General features: G+C 21.5%; 1 protein-coding gene across 1 annotated transcript; it reads left to right on the top strand.

Moving 5' to 3' along the window:
• Positions 1–2,364: 2,364 nt before the first annotated feature.
• Positions 2,365–18,712, top strand: CLUP02_04079 (uncharacterized protein; the record flags this gene model as incomplete). The annotated part of the gene is made up of 5 exons (XM_049283096.1): positions 2,365–2,376; positions 10,023–10,031; positions 18,200–18,506; positions 18,575–18,591; positions 18,668–18,712. The coding sequence occupies 5 exons, from the start codon at positions 2,365–2,367 to the stop codon at positions 18,710–18,712; spliced, it is 390 nt and encodes a 129-aa protein (XP_049140239.1).
• Positions 18,713–18,789: the final 77 nt, after the last annotated feature.

Here is an 18,789-nt window from a genome sequence, read left to right as displayed (position 1 = left end):
TTAAATATATTTTAAATAATAATAATATTAGTATAAGCCCGTTAGGCCCTATAGTATTATTATAGTATTTAAGTACTATTTAAAGGTATTCGTTATTAATAAAATCGGGATTTTCCTTTTTAATAATTCTAAACGCCCTTTTTAGCTATTAATATACCCTTTTTACTTTTTTAATACTATAATACGTTTTAATAAGTATAACTTTTAGCTATATACTATAAGCTATTATATTTTCTTTGAATTCTATTAACTTAAAACTAATACTAGCGTCGGTTTTAATACTATTTAATAGTCCTTAGTATATATCGATTTATCCCCTTCGTAGGGCTATTTATATTATTTTTATTTATAAATCCTAAAGGAATTATTTTATTTAAAAAGACATAGCTACGTTAATTATATATAGGACTAGCTAACTATTTAAATAGAAAATATTAATAACGATTTCTAATTAAAATTAAGCTTATTACGTAATTTAAATTTAAATTTACGTAAGCTCTATATATTTATTTAATATTAATAATATACTTTTGTTAACTATTTTAGCGCCCTTATTTTAATATTCTTATTATTTAATTATTTTAAGAGGTTATATAGCCTTATAACTAACGAGTACCTAAATCTTTAGTATAGCTATTCAAGCTTATTTTTTATTAAGTAATTAATTAATTTCGTATTATTATTAAGCCTTATAAACGTATGCCCCTATCGTCGTTTAACTATTTTAAAATACTTATTACTAAAGATTTTATTTCTCGTATTATTAAATATAATACTTAGTTAATTTATATTTTTTAAATATAAAAAAATAGGGTATTAATAAGTAAAATATAAAAAGTTATCGTTCCGAAGTACGTTTCGACTTTTATTATACTTAGGGTAACGATTTTTTTATTTAGGCCGAAGCTAACTTTTATAATATTTATTATTGATATATTAAGCGTTACTAGCGTAATTTTTTATAATGCTTAGAATTATCCTTTCTTTTTATTAACTATTATAATACCTTAGTATTTAGGATAATCCTATAGAAATTATTTAGGCCGTACTTTTTACTTATATAAAATACTTATATAAGTTTAGTATTTAAAAAATCTAAGTAATATAAAAAGGACCCCTCTAGCTACCCCTAGATTTACTTAATATCATATTTCTTTTTAAATATTAAGAGAGGTAGCGTCTTTTTTTTAAGTATTAAAAAATAAGCTTTTACCTTATTAAACTCGCCCTTTTAGCTACTTTTATATCTATTGTTTAAGGGACCTTTCTTTATTATTTATAAATAAAAACCTGCTTATTAAGAGCTTTTATTACTTTTTATTTATTTAGCCTCGTATATTTTTTAAAAGCTAACAAAATAAAAAAAGAGTAGTTAACGTTGTCGATTTTATTATAATTTAATTTGTTAGTATAAGGGGTAAGATCCTTTTTATTTTCTAAATTTCTTATAAGAGGCGGATATTTTAAGCCGCTATTTTAATTATTATTACTAAGTTCCGTACCTCTAAATTTACTTTTATATATAATAAGGAATTAGTTAAACTAATAAGGGCTAGTTTTATTATTTATTACCTTTAATCTTTTATATTCTTCGTACGATTTTATACGCTTTTCCTTAAAGTAATTACTTAATTAATATTTACCCTTTTTATGAATATAATATTACTTTTTTTATTATTTTATTTATAAGTTAAATCTCTATTTATTTAATAAATCTAGGCCTCTTTATTAGTAATTACCGTATTTAGCTTTTTTTTTTTTTTTATATTTAATCGACTTAATATTATTAATAAGGGCTATTATATACCTAAAAGTAGGTTTAGTACGGTATTTTTATTTTAATATTAAAGCTAGATCTTAGCTTTAAATAAAGCGTCTTATAGTTTTTAAATACTTAGTATAGGGTTATTTTTATTTTTAATACGCGCTAGATTATAATATAAAAATATTTAACTTTTTACTTATTAGTTCCCTTATTTAGCTAGGTTTTTACTAGCTTATTAATTTAATTAATAAGCTTTTTAAAGATTTTTTTTATAATTTACTCTTTATTATCCTAGTTATAAATATAAAAAAGAATATTAATAGCTTAAATAAGAACTCTAAGTTCTTATTATAAGTCTTAGAATAACTTTAGATTATATTAATAATACTAAAAAAGTCTTTTTAATTAAGATTATATACCGCTTTATAATAGTAATTAGAGGCTTTATTTATAAGGACGATATTAATTACTAAATAGTATTAGTATTCCCTAATCCCGAGCTTTTTATAATAATCATAAAATATTATTAGGGTTTTTTATAAGACCTTATATTTCCTTTTAAAATATAATTTCTTTTTTAAAAAATCTTTCTAAAGTTTATGAATTACCTCGTATTTATTATTATATTTTTAGTATTTATATATAATCCTTATATCGTTACGTATTATTAATAACTTCGGGCCGTTTACTCTTTTTTATATTAGCTAATTAGTACCGAATTTTATATTAATAATAGCGACGAGCTATAGATCGAAATAAATAGAATCGTTCATTATTATATTTTTAATATTATATTTTACCTCTATATACCCTTTTATAATAAAAGATTATTATTAATAATTATAGGGAGGAAATTTACGTTCTTTACTTTTTTTTTTAATTTATTAAAGTAATTATACGCCCTATTAACTTATACTTAGTTCTATAATACGAATTCTTTTTTTATAATTATTATTACTAAGACTTTATATAGTTCTTACAATTATAATTATATTAATAATACCCCTTATATATAAAAAGATTTATTAATTACTTTTATAATTCCTAAGCTTATACTTTCAAACTATTTATTTAATTAGTAACTAAGGTCGTTTATAATTTTATAAAATAGGGGTTACCCCTATAGCCCCTTTTTTTATAAACCTTAGTTAAATAAATTAATATTACGTTAATTTACTTATTATTAAGCTAATTTATAATTTTATATATCTACGTCCCCTAATAATTCGGGTTAATATGTATTTATTTATAAAGGATTAGTATTCTATTTAAAATCGGGTTCCTCTCTTTTTTTTCTTACCCTAACTTACTAAAGGTCGTACTCTAACTCGTATTTATATAGTGGTTTTTTTCTAGCTTTATAAGCGCAAAAGATCGACCTTAACGGGATTATGCTTTTAAAAGAAATTATATAATATAATATACTTTTTAATTATATAATACGCACAATATACTTTAAATACGCGCTTAATATAATATAGTAATTTTAATACGAAAACTACTATATAATTTAGAATACATAAGCTACTCTTTACGTAATAGCGCTAGCTAAAAAAGTTAATAATAGAGGTTAACTATAATAATTAGCTATAATAATCGGTTATAAGAGTTAGAGGCGGCCCTTAACTATAGAGGTTCTAAACTTTAATAGTAATATAGAGGTTTTTAAAAAAAGGGCTAAATAAGCTAATATTTATTATTCTTTAGAGCTTATAAAAATTCTTTTTATCTTTATTACTTCTAATATTACCTAAAGCTACTCTCTATTTAAACTAAATAAATTTCCTAAATAAATCTACTAAATAAACTTATTAATATATAAACTACTACTTAAATAGTTTATTCTTAGTATATAGTTAGTAATTAGTAAGCTAAAAATACTTATTAATAAGTCTACCCCTCTCGGGCTAAGTACCTTTAGCTAGCTCGACGCTATAGCTATTATAACTAATATAAGTATACTTAAAAATTAATAAAATACCTTTTAATAATACGGAATTTAGCTAAGTAATAATACGAATATTATAAATAACTAGGCCGGTACGGATATTAAGATTTAGTATATTAATATTAGCTTAAAAATTATATTTTATAGAGCTAAAAATCCCTCCGATACGGGCTATATTATAAATATAAGGGAATATATAAGGGGCCCCTTAACCCTTAATAAAAAAGAGTATATAATATAAGATCTAGCCGCCCACGCGGGCTAGTATTAAAAAGTCTTATATATATTAAAATAGAAAAAAGCTCGCTCTCTAAACGGGTAGGGGAAGGTTAGGAGTTTTAATTAGTAGTTAAGCATAGAGCGTAATATACTTAGTTTTTTTTAATATATAATATATAGTACGGCCCTAGCGGATTGCTCCGTCGGGGGGCTAACTTATACTTATATTAATAATTATCAACATATTTAATTTTAATAAAAATATATTTAATCCGTATATTAACTATAATAAATCTATACTTTTGCTACTTAACGAATTTATTAAAGTTTAGGAGATTCTTATTTTTTTTCTTTTTTTTTATAATAAATTCGGGATACGGCCGGTAATAAAACGCTAATAACTTAGTAATTAGTATACGGATCATATTATAAAAGAACTTTTTAAAAAACAGAGCTTTTATAAAAAGCTTTATAAACTTTAGTTTTATAATATACTTATATTTATATTATAACCTCGCTAATTAAGTACTTATAGCCTAATCTTTTATAATTTTAAAGCTTTTATTTTTATAAAATAATTAATACAAGTAATAATAAATTATAAATATAAATAGAACGTTAATAAAACGACGTTTAGTTATTAATGAAAAGCCGTTAATATTAACGAGCTATAGTTATTTAAAATTAATTATTTAATCTTATTTTATTTAAAAAAAAACGAGCTTATTATAAAATAAGTCTTATTTAAATATTAGCGTTTATAAAAGAGCGAAATAAAAAAGATAATTGAAATAAATTACCCTTACAGGCTAATTACTTTATTAATACCCTAAAGACCTTATTTATTATAAACGGGGCGTTTATTAATAATTAATTACCAAATATACAAAGTTAAGGCGTATATAAAGGTATAAGTAGTATTAAAATAGCTAGTTTAATAGACTTTATAAGCTTAATAATAACCTATTTTTATAAAATAATAAAAATAATAATTAAAAATTAAAACTAAAAACGGCGTTAATATAAAGAGCTTATTTAATAATTTACTAAGTAGCTAGTAACGTGTTTAGGTTAATAAGAATATAAAAAGCCTCTTTTTTATAATTATAAACTAATTAAAAAAGAGTTTATAAGTACCTAGGTAATAAACTAAATTATTACTATAGAAATAAGTAATAAGCTTTATATAAAAAGTACTATAGAATAATATATTAAATAAGCCTTATTTAAAATATCCTTATTATTATAAACGTAATAATATAATTATAAAAAGAGCTTTAGGATCCCCTCTCTTAAGGCGACTTTTTAGCATTTATTTATTAATAATACGTAAACCCTAAGATTTAAAAACGGGAATATTATAAAGAGCTAAGGATAAAAAAGTTAAAAAAGAGCTAGACCCTTATTTAGTTCCTTACTAAGTAGTTAGCGATTTATTATCACTTAAGTATAAAAAGTATAAGAAACTTAAAAATAGAAGTATATTAGTTCTTCTTTAGACTATTATTTTAGTTATAAAATAATTTAATTTATTATAAGGTTTTAATTAAAAAAGTATATAATATAGCTTACGAAGTTAATAAACTATAGTTATTAAATTAATAAAAGGGCGGTAATTAATTATAAAAGGATAATAAAAAGAGGTTATATTTATTATTAAAATAATTACGTTAAATATCCCCTTTTTATAAAAAAAAAAGTAAAGAGAGCTTTTAAGGGCTAGGCTCTAAGGACTTACTAAGAGTAATATTATAAAAGCTATATAATAAAAATACTCGCGCTAACTTATTATAAAAGCGTTATAATAATAATATTAAGTATTTTATATATAATAAAATAGGCTATATATTTAGTAAGTATTAAAAAAATAAATTAGGAAATAGGGGCGATAATAAGCCGACGTATTTCTAATTAAAGCTAATATTAATAATTATTTAATGAGTTACTACCGAGCTAAGAGTTATAGAAGTCGACTCGTTAAAAAACGAATAAGTATAAATAATATATTTAATACGTTTATATTAAATATTAAGAGAGTATTAATAGAAATAATTATAAAAAGTAGGGTAATAGTTCTATAAAGTATTATTAAAAAGCTAATAAAAGTTAATATAAATATATACTCTAAGATAGATATTATTAATACTAGGCTCGTAATTTACTTAGGGTTAACTTTAATTATTATTATAGCTCCCTTATTAAGGGACTTTTAAAATAAAGCCGTAAGCTAAGGAAAAGCTTACTAATTAACGCTCTTTTTTATTAATTATTATAAATAGCTAAAGAAGATTTAATAACTATTTACTATAGTTAATAAGGATAAGAAAATAGTAAACCTCTTATTATTATAATTATTAATAAGCTAAGAAGGTATTTATATTAATATAATAATAAATATATAATTATACGAGCCTATTTTAGTTACTAAACTAGAGGTAATAGCTCGTAATATTATTAAAAATTACGAGAGGGTATATATATTATATATTATTATTATAAAAAGTATCGCGGGGGTAATAAAAATTAAGCTATAAGGAGGTCTATTATTAAAACTTTAATTAAAAATAAAAACGTTTAATAAGTAATTAATAAAAGGACTATAGTTATATAGCGGAGTAAAATACTTTATTAACTTAATTCTAAGTACTAAACTGCTATATAATCTTATTTATTTATTAAGTAAGAAATAACTTAATAAGCTTTGTATATATATTATTAAGAACTTAGTAAACGGTTATATTATATTTTTAATTAGTAAGGCTAAAGTACTAATCTTTTTTATATTAAAAAAGAATAATACGCTACGCTTTTATATAAACTATTATAAACTAAATAGAGTAACTATAAAGAATCGATACTTATTATTACTTATTAAGAAGCTCTTAAATAAGCTTTGCGGAGCGAAATAAATTCTAAAAATAAATATTAAGAATACTTATTATTGTATTTAAATTAAAAAAAAAACCAATAGAAAATAGCGTTCTAGAGCTAATATAGTTATTTTAAGTATATTATTATACTTTTTAAACTAACGAACGTACTTATAACGTTCTAAGTATATATTTACTAAGCGCTCGCCGACTCATTAAATACTTATTATATAATATATATAAACGATTTAATAATTTATTTAATAATAAAGAAGTAGTATATAAAGGATATTAAGAAGGTCCTCCGACGTTTATATTTATACGGGCTTTTTATTAAATTATTAAAGTACTTATTTTATTAAAAAAGGGTCGAGTTCTTAAGTTATGTTATTATATTAACAAGAATCGAAATTAACTCGTTATAAGTACGAACGATTACTAACTAAAAAGTACTAGAGTTTATTAAGGATATCTAAGTATTCTTAAGGTTTTATAACTTTGATTAAAAGTTTATTACTAAATATTTAGGTATTATTATATTAATAATAATATTATTACAAATAGAAAAGGGGTAAATAAGGGACTTTTAATAAACTAAAAAAGTAAACGAGGCATTTAATTAGTTAAAAGTCGCTTTTGTTTTAATAACCGTATTTATATACTAGAACTTATAATATATTATATAAATCAAAACCGACGCTTTAATTAAAGCTATTATAATAATTCTATTATAATAAGTTAATAAAAAATAATAACTTATTACTTATTAATTATAAAAGCTTATAAATACGGAGTAATAATAAGCTATAGGTTAATAAGAACTACTTATTATAATAAAAAGGCTAAAGTACTAAGCTTATTATTTCTAAGGCTTTTTATAAAGGTTTATAGTTCTAATAGATTACTAAGTACTTAAAAAGTAATTAGTATACTAGCGTAAGACTTTTAAGAAAGGTTCGTAAAATAAGTATATAAACTCTTAATATTTAATTTTAATTTAGAATATTAACTAGGGAAAACGAACCCGGTAAATAGTTTATTTAAAAAGCTAAATTATATAAAAGGGGAAGTGCTTTATAAAAACGTTCTTTTTATATTAACTTAAAAGTTACGTTTTATTAATAAACTACTACTTAACGTTTAGTAAAGGATAATTAGTTTAAAAAAATAAAATAATATTACTAAAGTATATATTTAAGTAGTTAAGGCTTCTTTTTACGATCTTAATTCAATATTAACTAGTTTTAAAATACAGAATCCTCTTTTTTATATTAATAGTATATTATAAGGCGTATTAATAAAATAATAATAGTTATTATTATAATAACTTAGAATAAAAGAGTAAGAGAATTATTAATAAACGCTCGTTAATAGTTTAATAAGGATAAAGAGGAGTTAGATAGAGCTAGGGTTATTATATTAAAATAATATATTTTATACCCTATTATAAAAGAGCTTATAAAAAGTAAAACGGTATTCGCTGTTTATTTTTTATTAAAAACTAAAGAGCTTATTAAAAGATTATAAATGAAAGACGAGTTTTATATATTATAATTAATAAGAGTTTATATTATAATTAGCGAGCTAAGAGTATATTTATTTAATAAATAGGGTATATTATTTTTTAAAAAAAGACTTATTATTTTTTAAATAAAGTCTCTTTAAATAGAGATTTTTTATTAATATTATAATAATTATGGAATAAGTTATATAAGAGCTACGAAAACTCTCGAGCTAATTTAAAAAAGGTTTTATTAAAAGAATATTTTATAAGATATTTAAAAATACGTTAAGAACTGTAAGTATTATTTAGGAGTTATAACCTTAAAATATAAGCTATATAAGTAACTATAATTATTATTATTACCCTTATATCTATTTTAAAAAATATTTATAAACTTTATTATAGGGCTATTACTAAGCGCTTATAATAACGGCATAAAGTATAATAATATTTTAATTATTATTTATTATATAATAAAGTTCGTAAGGTTCTTATTTATTATTAAGATATTTAACGTAATATAAATAGTAAGTATTTTATATTAAAAGGTCGAATATAAGTTTAGTACGCTAAAAAGTATTATTATAAATAGAAATAAGCTCTTTATAAGCGCATTTTAAAAAGAGTTCGCTAAGGAACGGGCGATATATTACTAATTATTTATTACGTATTATTTATAAATAAACGGTTAAATAGAGCGAACTTATTAAATATTAAAAAAGTATTTAAGGATTTATACTAAGGGCTTATTAAATAAGTAAGTAATATAACTAAAAAAGGCCGAGTTTATATATAATAATAGCTAATATTTTATTATAAAAGTATTTTTATATATAGTACTATATAATTATTACCTTAGGTACGTTAAATATATATTTAATTATAAAGCTATAGTTTAGGGGGTTTAAAAAAGGGTTTAAAAAATTAAGGAGATTAGGGCCTAGGCTACGTAAGCGTAAATATAAGCTTTTAAAAGCTAAGTAGCTTATTATAATAAAAGATATACCCTAAAAAAGTTTAATTACAGAGAGGTCATTAGCTTATTAATAAACAATATACAATTTAAAAATAATAAATTAGTACTAAGATATATTAAAATAGTAATAGCTGAAAGAGTAGGGAAATAGGCTTATTAAATATATTTATTAAAGTAATATTAAAGAATATATAATATTTTCTTAGTTTCTTAGCTTAGGTTATAGGGAAATTACTAAATAGTTAGTAACTAAATAATAAATCTCTTAAAGTTAAAAAATAAATAAAATATTTAAGAAGTTAAAAAAATCGTTATAATATAAGGTAAGGGAGAAAACTTATAATATTTTATTAAATAAGCTAAGTAGCTTACTAAATATAATACGTAAGAGCTTATTAAGTATTTTAAAAAAAAAATTAGAAGTAATTAATAAATTTAAATATTATAAAAAAAGAGTATATATAAAATAGGATAATAAATATTAAGTTTATAATAAAAGGTTATCAAAAATAAGTTAATTAATAATATATTATAAAACCCTTTTTATTTAGCTTAGCGTAACTCTTAAGAAAATAATATAGTATTATAACCCTTAATAATACGTTATTAAGAGATTATTAAGATTTAGTTACGTAAGGGGAGTAACTTATATAATATTAATAATAATAATAATAGCTTTAGTATATATTTTTAAAACTTAATAATTAGTAATAATAGTTTACTTAGTAAATAAGAAATAGAGAGGCTTTGTGCGTATACTTAGTTAACTATTTAGAATAAGGCCGTTAACTTTATTAATATTATAATAAGTAAAAGGGAAGCGGTCGAAGTTATATAGAGTATTATATATATTAATAATAGTAGTTTGTAGAGCGTTTACTACTTAGTTATTATTAAAAACTATAATAAGAAATATAATAAGAGTTATAATAAGAGGTATAATAAGAAATATAATAAGAGCTATAATAAGAAGTATAATAAGAGCTATAATAAGAGCTATAATAAGAGCTATAATCAAAAGTAAAATAGGGGGCATAATACTATTATTATTCATAATAAGTTAGGAATAAGGGATATTATTTAAAATAACGCTCTTATAGTCCTAGTTAAGCTAAGGTACCTTAGTAATATTAATATTTATAAAGAACTTATTAATATTAAACTATTTATTATAACTTATAGTTTTAATTTTAATATAAATAATAGTTTTATTAAGCTATTATAAAGCTTTTATTTAGAGTAGGAGGAGCGTAATACTAGCCTTATTAAAATCTAAAATAATATAACTAAGGGCTAGGGTACCCTTATTTATATTAAAAAGAGCGTTATAAGTAGGGGTTAATAAGTTATTAATATTAAAATAGCAGTGCTTATTATAATACTAAAGAAAAGAATTTTTTAAATTATTACTAAGCTCTTTAGATTTAATATTTTTATATTAAGACTTATTAAACTTAAACCTAAAATCGTCCCGCTCGTTATTATTATTAAAAATATAGTTAGTAATAAGAATATATTTTTTAATAAAAGTCCGAGTCTTAGGATTATAAAAAATAGGGGTAGTATTATATATAATAATAATATAAATAAGTACTTTATTTATTAAGAACTTAGTAATACGTTTATAAAAAATAAAAAAAAATAAAAAACTCTTAAATATATATAATAATAATACCCTTAGGAGGTTTTTTATAATACTAAGCTAGAGCGTTAAGGTTATTTTATAGAGCGGTTATATAGCTATTATTATAAAAATAAACTAATTAAAAGTAACTAAAATAAAAAATAATCTTAGTTTTATTATTAACATTAAAGATATTAGCTTAAAAAAAGAAATCTAAGTTAATAAAAAGAAAATTTATTAAATAATCGCTAATAACTTATTATAATTAAAATTAATAAGTTTAAATATTCGTAATTAGTAACGAGCTCTTAAAAAATAGCTTATTTAAAATAGACCTTTTTTATTTTATTACTTACTAACGAGTTAGTAATATAAATAGTAACTTTTTTTATATATTAATAATATAATTAAAAATATAAAGAACGCGGCTATATTTATAAGAGTCAAGGCTACCCTATTCTTTAATATTATAAAACTTTATAAGGGTATTTTAAATAAATTAAACGGCGCTATATAGCTCTTTAAAAACTTAAAAAATATTATTAATTAAGATTTGAATAACGGATTAGCGAGGACTCGACGACTTATAATAAAATACTTTTTTTTATTAATTTAATAAATAATATACTTAGTAATATAAGCGTTAATAATATAAATAAGCTTATTAATATTATAATATAAGCTAGCTAAGTAGCGTATATAAAAAGTATTATTACGGAGACTATAAAAGCCCTTTTTAAAATTATATTCTATATTAAGTATATTTTAAATATATAGAATAGTAAATATTTTAATAAATACTTAGTCATAATATAGCGAGAGAGTTATAATTAAAAAACGATACGGAATTAAAATATTATAAAAAGAAAAGTATAGTTATATAAAAAAGAATTCATAAAACGGTTACTAAATAAAAAGAGAGAAGAAAAAGTAAATACGTAATTAATAATAAGAGAAATTCTTTTTATTATACTTAATAGCTTAGTAATAATAATAATTACGAAGTTAAGTAGGCTCTTATATATTACGATAGTTAGAATATTTTATTATAAATATATATTATTAACTTAGTAACTAATCGGCGCGCTATTATTAAATAATAATAATAAGATATTCGTTAGATAAAGAGATAAGAGCAATACCTTATTCTTAGGTAAGAAAAAATATTATTAACGCCTTATAGAATTTATTACGAATAACGACGTTAATAGCTTTATTATTAATATTAAAAGAAAATATTACGTAATAACTTTAGGGATTAAAGTTACGTAAAGGGGGAGTAATTATAATAAATTTAGAATACGGCTAGTAATAAAATACTAATAACTTAGTAACTAATATACGGATCGTATTATAAAAGAACTTTTTGAGAAATAAAGCCCTTATAAAAGACTTTATAAGCTTTAGTCTTATAATATATTTATACTTATCTTATAGCCTCGCTAGTTAAGTACTTATAGCCTAATTCTTTATAAGAGGTCGTCGGCTTATTAATAAAAAATATATAATTTAAAAATAATAAATTAGTACCGAAATATATTAAAATAATAATAGCTAAAAAAGTAAAGAAATAGGCTTACTAAGTATATTTATTAAAATAGTATTAGAAAGTATTTAATATTTTTTTAATTTCCTAACTTAAGTTATAAAAGAATTACCGAACGATAAGTAACTAAATAGTAAATCTCCCGGAATCAAAAAATAAGTAAAACGTTTAAAAAGTTAAAGAAATCGTTATAATATAAAGTAAAAAAAGAAATTTATAATATCTTATTAAATAAGCTAAGTAGCTTACTAAGTATAATATATAAGAGCTTATTAAATATTTTAAAAAAGTAGTAAAAATAGTTAATAAATTTAAACGTTATAAAAAAAAGGTATATATAAAATAAGATAATAAACGTTAAGTTCGTAACGAAAAGTTATTAAAAATAAGTTAATTAATAATATATTATAAAACCCTTTTTATTTAGCTTAGTATAATTTTAAAAAAAAAGATATAGTATTATAACCCTTAGTAATACGTTTTTAGGAAATTACTGAGATTTAGTTACGTAAGGGGAGTAACTTATATAATATTAGTAATAATAATAGCGGCTTTAGTATATATTTTTAAAGCTTAATAATTATTAATAATAATTTACTTAGTAAGTAAAAAGCGAAAAAGCTTTATATACGTACTTAGCTAACTATTTAAAATAAGGCTATTAACTTTATTAATATTATAATAAAAAAAAGGGGTAGTTAAAGTTACGTAAAGTATTATATATATTAAGAATAGCGGTTCGTAGAGCGTTTACTACTTAGTTATTATTAAAAACTATAATAAGAAGTATAATAAAAACTATAATAAAAAGTATGATAAGAGGTATAATAAAAGCTATAATAAGAGGTATAATAAGAGCTATAATAAGAAATATAATAAGAGCTATAATAAAAAATAAAATAAGAAATAAAATAAGGGGCGTAATATTATTATTATTAATAATAAATTAGGGACGGGGGACGTTATTTAAAGCGACGCTTTTATAATCCTAATTAAGCTAAGGGACCTTAGTAATATTAATATTTATAAAGAACTTATTAATATTCAATTACTTATTATAACTTATAGCTTTAACTTTAATATAAGTAATAACCTCGTTAAGCTATTATAAAGCTTTTATTTGAAATAAAAAGAGTATAATACTAGCTTTATTAAGATTTAAAATAATATAACTAAGGGCTAGGGTACCCTTATTTATATTAAAAAAAGCGTTATAAGTAGGGGTTAGTAAATTATTAATATTAAAATAGCGGCGCTTATTATAATATTAAAAAGAAAATTCTCTAAGTCGTTACTAAGCTTTTTGAATTTAATATCCTTGTGCTAGGACTTATTAAACTTAAACTTAAAATTATTTTATTTATTATTATTATTAAGAATATAGTTAATAATAAGAGTACGCTTTTTAATAAGAGTTTAAATCTTAAAGTTATAAAAAATAGGAGTAGTATTATATATAATAATAATATAAATAAATACTTTATTTATTAAGAACTTAGTAACGCGTTTATAAAAAATAAAGAAAATAATTTTTTTTTAAATATATATAATAATAACGCCCTTAGAAATCTTTTTATAATACTAAATTAGAGCGTTAAGGTTATTTTATAAAATAGTTATATAGCTATTATTATAAAAATAAACTAATTAAAAATAATTAAAATAAAAAATAATCTTAGTCTTATTATTAATATTAAAAATACTAGCTTAAAAAGAGAAATCTAAGTTAATAAAAAGAAAATTTACTAAACGATCGCTAATAACTTACTATAATTAAAATTAATAAGTTTAAATACTTATAATTAATAATAAGCTCTTAGAGAGTAGCCTATTTAAAATAGACCTTTTTTATTTTATTACTTATTAATAAGTTAGTAATATAAATAATAACCTTTTTTTATATATTAATAATATAACTAAAAATATAAAGAACGCGGCTGCGTTTATAAAAATTAAAATTATTTTATTCCTTAGTATTATAAAACTTTATAAAAGTATTCTAAATAAACTAAGCGGCGCTATATAGCTTCTTAAGAACTTAAGAAATATCGTTAGTTAATATTTTAATAATAAATTAATAAGGACTTAATAACTTATAGTAAAATACTTCTTTTTATTAATTTAATAAATAATATACTTAGTAATATAAGCGCTAGTAATATAAACGAGCTCGTTAATATTATAATATAAGCTAGTTAAGTAGTATATATAAAGAGCACCGTTATAAAGATTATAAAAGCCCTTTTTAAAATTATATTTTATATTAAATATATTTTAAATACGTAAAATAGTAAATATTTTAATAAATACTTCGTAATAGTATAATAAGAGAGTCGTAATTAAGAAACGATATAAAATTAAAATATTATAAAGAAAAAAGTATAGTTATATAAAAAAGAATTTATAAAACGGTTGCTAAATAAAAAGAGGAAAAAAGAAAATACGTAACTAATAATAGAGGAAAATTCTTTTATCATACTTAATAACCTAGTAATAATAATAATTACGAAGTTAAGCAGGCTCTTATATATTATAATAATTAGAATATTTTATTACGAATATATATTACTAACTTAGTAACTAGTTAGCGCGCTATTATTAAATAATAATAATAAAATATTTATCAAATAAGGAAATAAGAGCAATACCTTATTTTTAAATAAAAAAGGATATTATTAACGCCTTATGGAATTCATTATAAATAACGACGTTAATAGTTTTATTATTAACGTTAAAAAGAATATTACGTAATAACTTTAGGGACTGAAGTTACGTAAGGGGGGAGTAATTATAATAAATTCGGGATATAGTTAGTAATAAAATACTAATAACTTAGTAATTAATATATAAATCGTATTATAAAAAACTTTTTAAAAAATAGAGCTTTTATAAAGGACTCTATAAGCTTTAGTCTTATAATATACCTATACTTATATTATAGCCTCGCTCATTAAGTACTTATAGCTTAATTTCTCATATACTCTTATTTTTATTATTTTTAATAATTATTACTACTTTTTTAAATTATTAACTATCGTACTTATTAAGATCTTCCTTTTTATTTAGTATAAAAAGGTTAATTTTGATAATTCTTTTTTTTTAATAATAGTAATAGACGTTTATATTATTATAAAAAGATATAATAATTAGTCTCGGGATTTTTATTAATAACCGATTTTTTATTATTCTATATAATAGTTTTTTTCCGGCTTTATAAGCGCAAAAGATTAACCTTAACGGGATTACGCTTTTAAAGGAAATTATATAATACGGTATACTTTTTAACTATATAATATATATAATATACTTTAAATACGCGCTTAATATAATATAATAATTTTAATACGAAAACCGCTATATAATTCGGGATAAGTAAGCTATTTTTTACGTAGTAGCGCTAGTTAAAAAAGTCGATAGTAAAGGTTGGCCGTAATAATTAGCTATAATAATTAGTTATAATAGTTAAAAGCGGCCCTTAATTATAAAAGTTCTAAACTTTAATAGCGACGTAGAGGTTTTTAAAAAAAAGGGCTAAATAAGCTAATATTTATTACTTTTCAAAGTTTATAAAAATTCTTTTTATCTTTATTACTTTTAATATTACCTAAAACTACTCTCTATTTAAACTAAATAAATTTACTAAATAGATTTATTAAATAAACTTATTAATATATAAACTATTACTTTACTTTTAGTATATAGTTAGTAATTAGTAAGTTAGAACTTTTTAAAAATACTTATTCATAAGTTTACCCCTCTTAAGCTAAGCGCCCTCGGCTAACTTAACGCTATAGTTATTATGACTAACGTAAGTATACTTAAAGATTAGTAAAATACTTTTTAATAATACGGAATTTAGCTAAGTAATAATATAAACGCTATAAATAGCTAAGCCAGTACGGACGTTAAGATTTAGTATATTAATACTAATTTAAAAATTATATTTTATAGAGCTAAAAATCCCTTTAATATAGGCTATATTATAAATATAAGGGAATATATAAGGGGCCCCTTAACTTTTAATAAAAAGGAGTATATAATATAAAATTTAGCTACTTATATAGGCTAGTATTAAGAAGTCTTATATATATTAAAATAAATATAGCTCGCCCTTTAAATAGCTAGAAGCGGGGGAAGGTCGGGAGTTAATAAAAAAAAAATAGTCGAGTTAATTAACTACTATTTTAATTAATAGTTAGGTATAGAGCGCAATATACTTAGTTTTCCTTAATACGTAATACATAGTACGGCCCCGGCGGATTGCTCCGTCGGGGGGTTTTATTATTCTATATATTTTTAGTTTCTTAAGCCTCGTACTCTTTATAATTTCTAAATAGTTTCTTTTTTTAACCTACCTCTTTTAGGGTAGTATTTTATAAAAAATAGTTAAAAATAGACGCTAAATAGCCCGTAAAAAAGCTATATAAGTTATTAAATATAGTTAGTAAAGTTAAGCTCTCTTTTTTATAAAATCGTAAACGTTAAGGACTTATTAAAAATACTTACTTATTACTTGTACTTAGTAAGGTTAAATACTTTAAAAATCTTTGTTTTATTACTTCTTTATACCCTATTTTATATTTTTTAAATAATCTTTTTTATAACTTATTTATAATTAAATAATTATTATTTATTAACGATCCTTTTTACTATTTAGTTAATTTCTTAAAATTAATAATCTTATATTAAGAACTAATACAAAAAAAAGCCCTTTAGTAATATTCTAAGGGATTTTTCTTTTCTTCTTAGATCCTCGTTTTTTTAGCCTTTTTTTAAGCTAATAATAACTATAATAAGAGGTCGTAAAACTACTTTAAAATAGCTACTTTTTTTCTAAGTTAATCTCTAAGATTTATAATACTCTTAACTTAATATTATTAAGACTTTTAAATCCCCTCCTTTTTTATTAAACCGTTCTTTATATTATATTCTTAAGTAATACTCGGGGGGTAATTAAGGGGGTAATAAAGAGATTATTTAAATTATAAACTTAAAGTTATATTTATAAAATCCTTATAATAATAGACCTTTTTATATACTATAAATTTCTTAGCTTTATAACTCTTATATAAGTTCTTATTATATTTATTAAAAGTATTTATATTTAAAGATCCTTTTTTTTAATTATATAGTACTTTTTAATATTATATTAATAAGCTCGTCCGTTATATTAATTAATTAAATAAGTAGTCGTTTTATAAATATTTCTTTTTATTAATTTAACTAATTAATTTTTAATTATAAGCCGGCTATAGAAAAGTTATTTAGTAAAAAAGTTATTTAAAACGACGGTAAAAGGGTAGTTATTTAAGTAGTTTTATTAATTAACGTAGTTTAACGTAATAAACGTTAACTTTTCGTAAATAGTAAAGGGTTATAATTATTTAATTCCGTATAATATTTAAAAATCGCCCCTTTTTATTTATTTTTATAAAGTTAATTGATACGAATCTTCTATCCCGTATAGTATTAAAAAGTTATCTTTTTAATATAATAAAATACTTTACTAATCTATAATAATAGAATTTAATTATTAATTAATATTAATATTCTTATTATAAAATAGTTAGTTCGAACTATAATTAATAAAAAGATTAATTAAATTATATAAATATTTACGTAATAAATATAAAAAAGAGGTTCTAACTATAGGTTAGGCTAGTTACGATAATCCTAAATAGGGCCCCTAATTAGCCCCTGCGCAGTTAGCTATATGCTGTGGTTAAATTAGACTTCTAATCTGACAGTGGGTGTTCTACACCGACCAGAACAAGACAGCATCTGTGACTGAGGAGCAATTGGGCTCTGACACTCAGCCCGTCTACCTTACCAACAGGCTTCACAAAACGCACTGCGCATACAACATTCTCCGGTTCCACAAGGCGTTGACTGAGAATCGCATGGTTCACCGCGAGGACGTCTTGACGCACACGCAGCACTGTACTCAGGTTCTGACGAGGATCAATGAGCCGGATGACATTGAGGTCAGGGCAAAGATTCAGTACCCTGACTGTGGGCACTTCTCAAGAATGTTTCCGGGAAAGGCGAAGGAAGGTGTGCCTGGTCACGGACATGGACACTCCCACATGGGGTGAGACTAGGGATCGTACAACCAGACAAAGTGGCTAGACTGAGACTAGTACAACAAAGCTTTTTTCTGGCCGTACAAAAGAAAAATTTCACTATGACTGTATATGACTGGTGTGCTCTCATAGCGGGGATATGAGATTGTCACTAAGCCACTCGAGTCTGTTATCTAATAGGCGCCAAACTTAACCTCTAAACGGCCACTGAATAAGAGCCTTGACCACCATAGTCTGCATTCCGCTATTCTTGC

This window comes from Colletotrichum lupini, chromosome 2, assembly GCF_023278565.1.
Source record: "Colletotrichum lupini chromosome 2, complete sequence".
Classification (NCBI taxonomy): domain Eukaryota; kingdom Fungi; phylum Ascomycota; class Sordariomycetes; order Glomerellales; family Glomerellaceae; genus Colletotrichum; species Colletotrichum lupini.
This window is presented reverse-complemented; position numbering and strand designations above follow the sequence as displayed.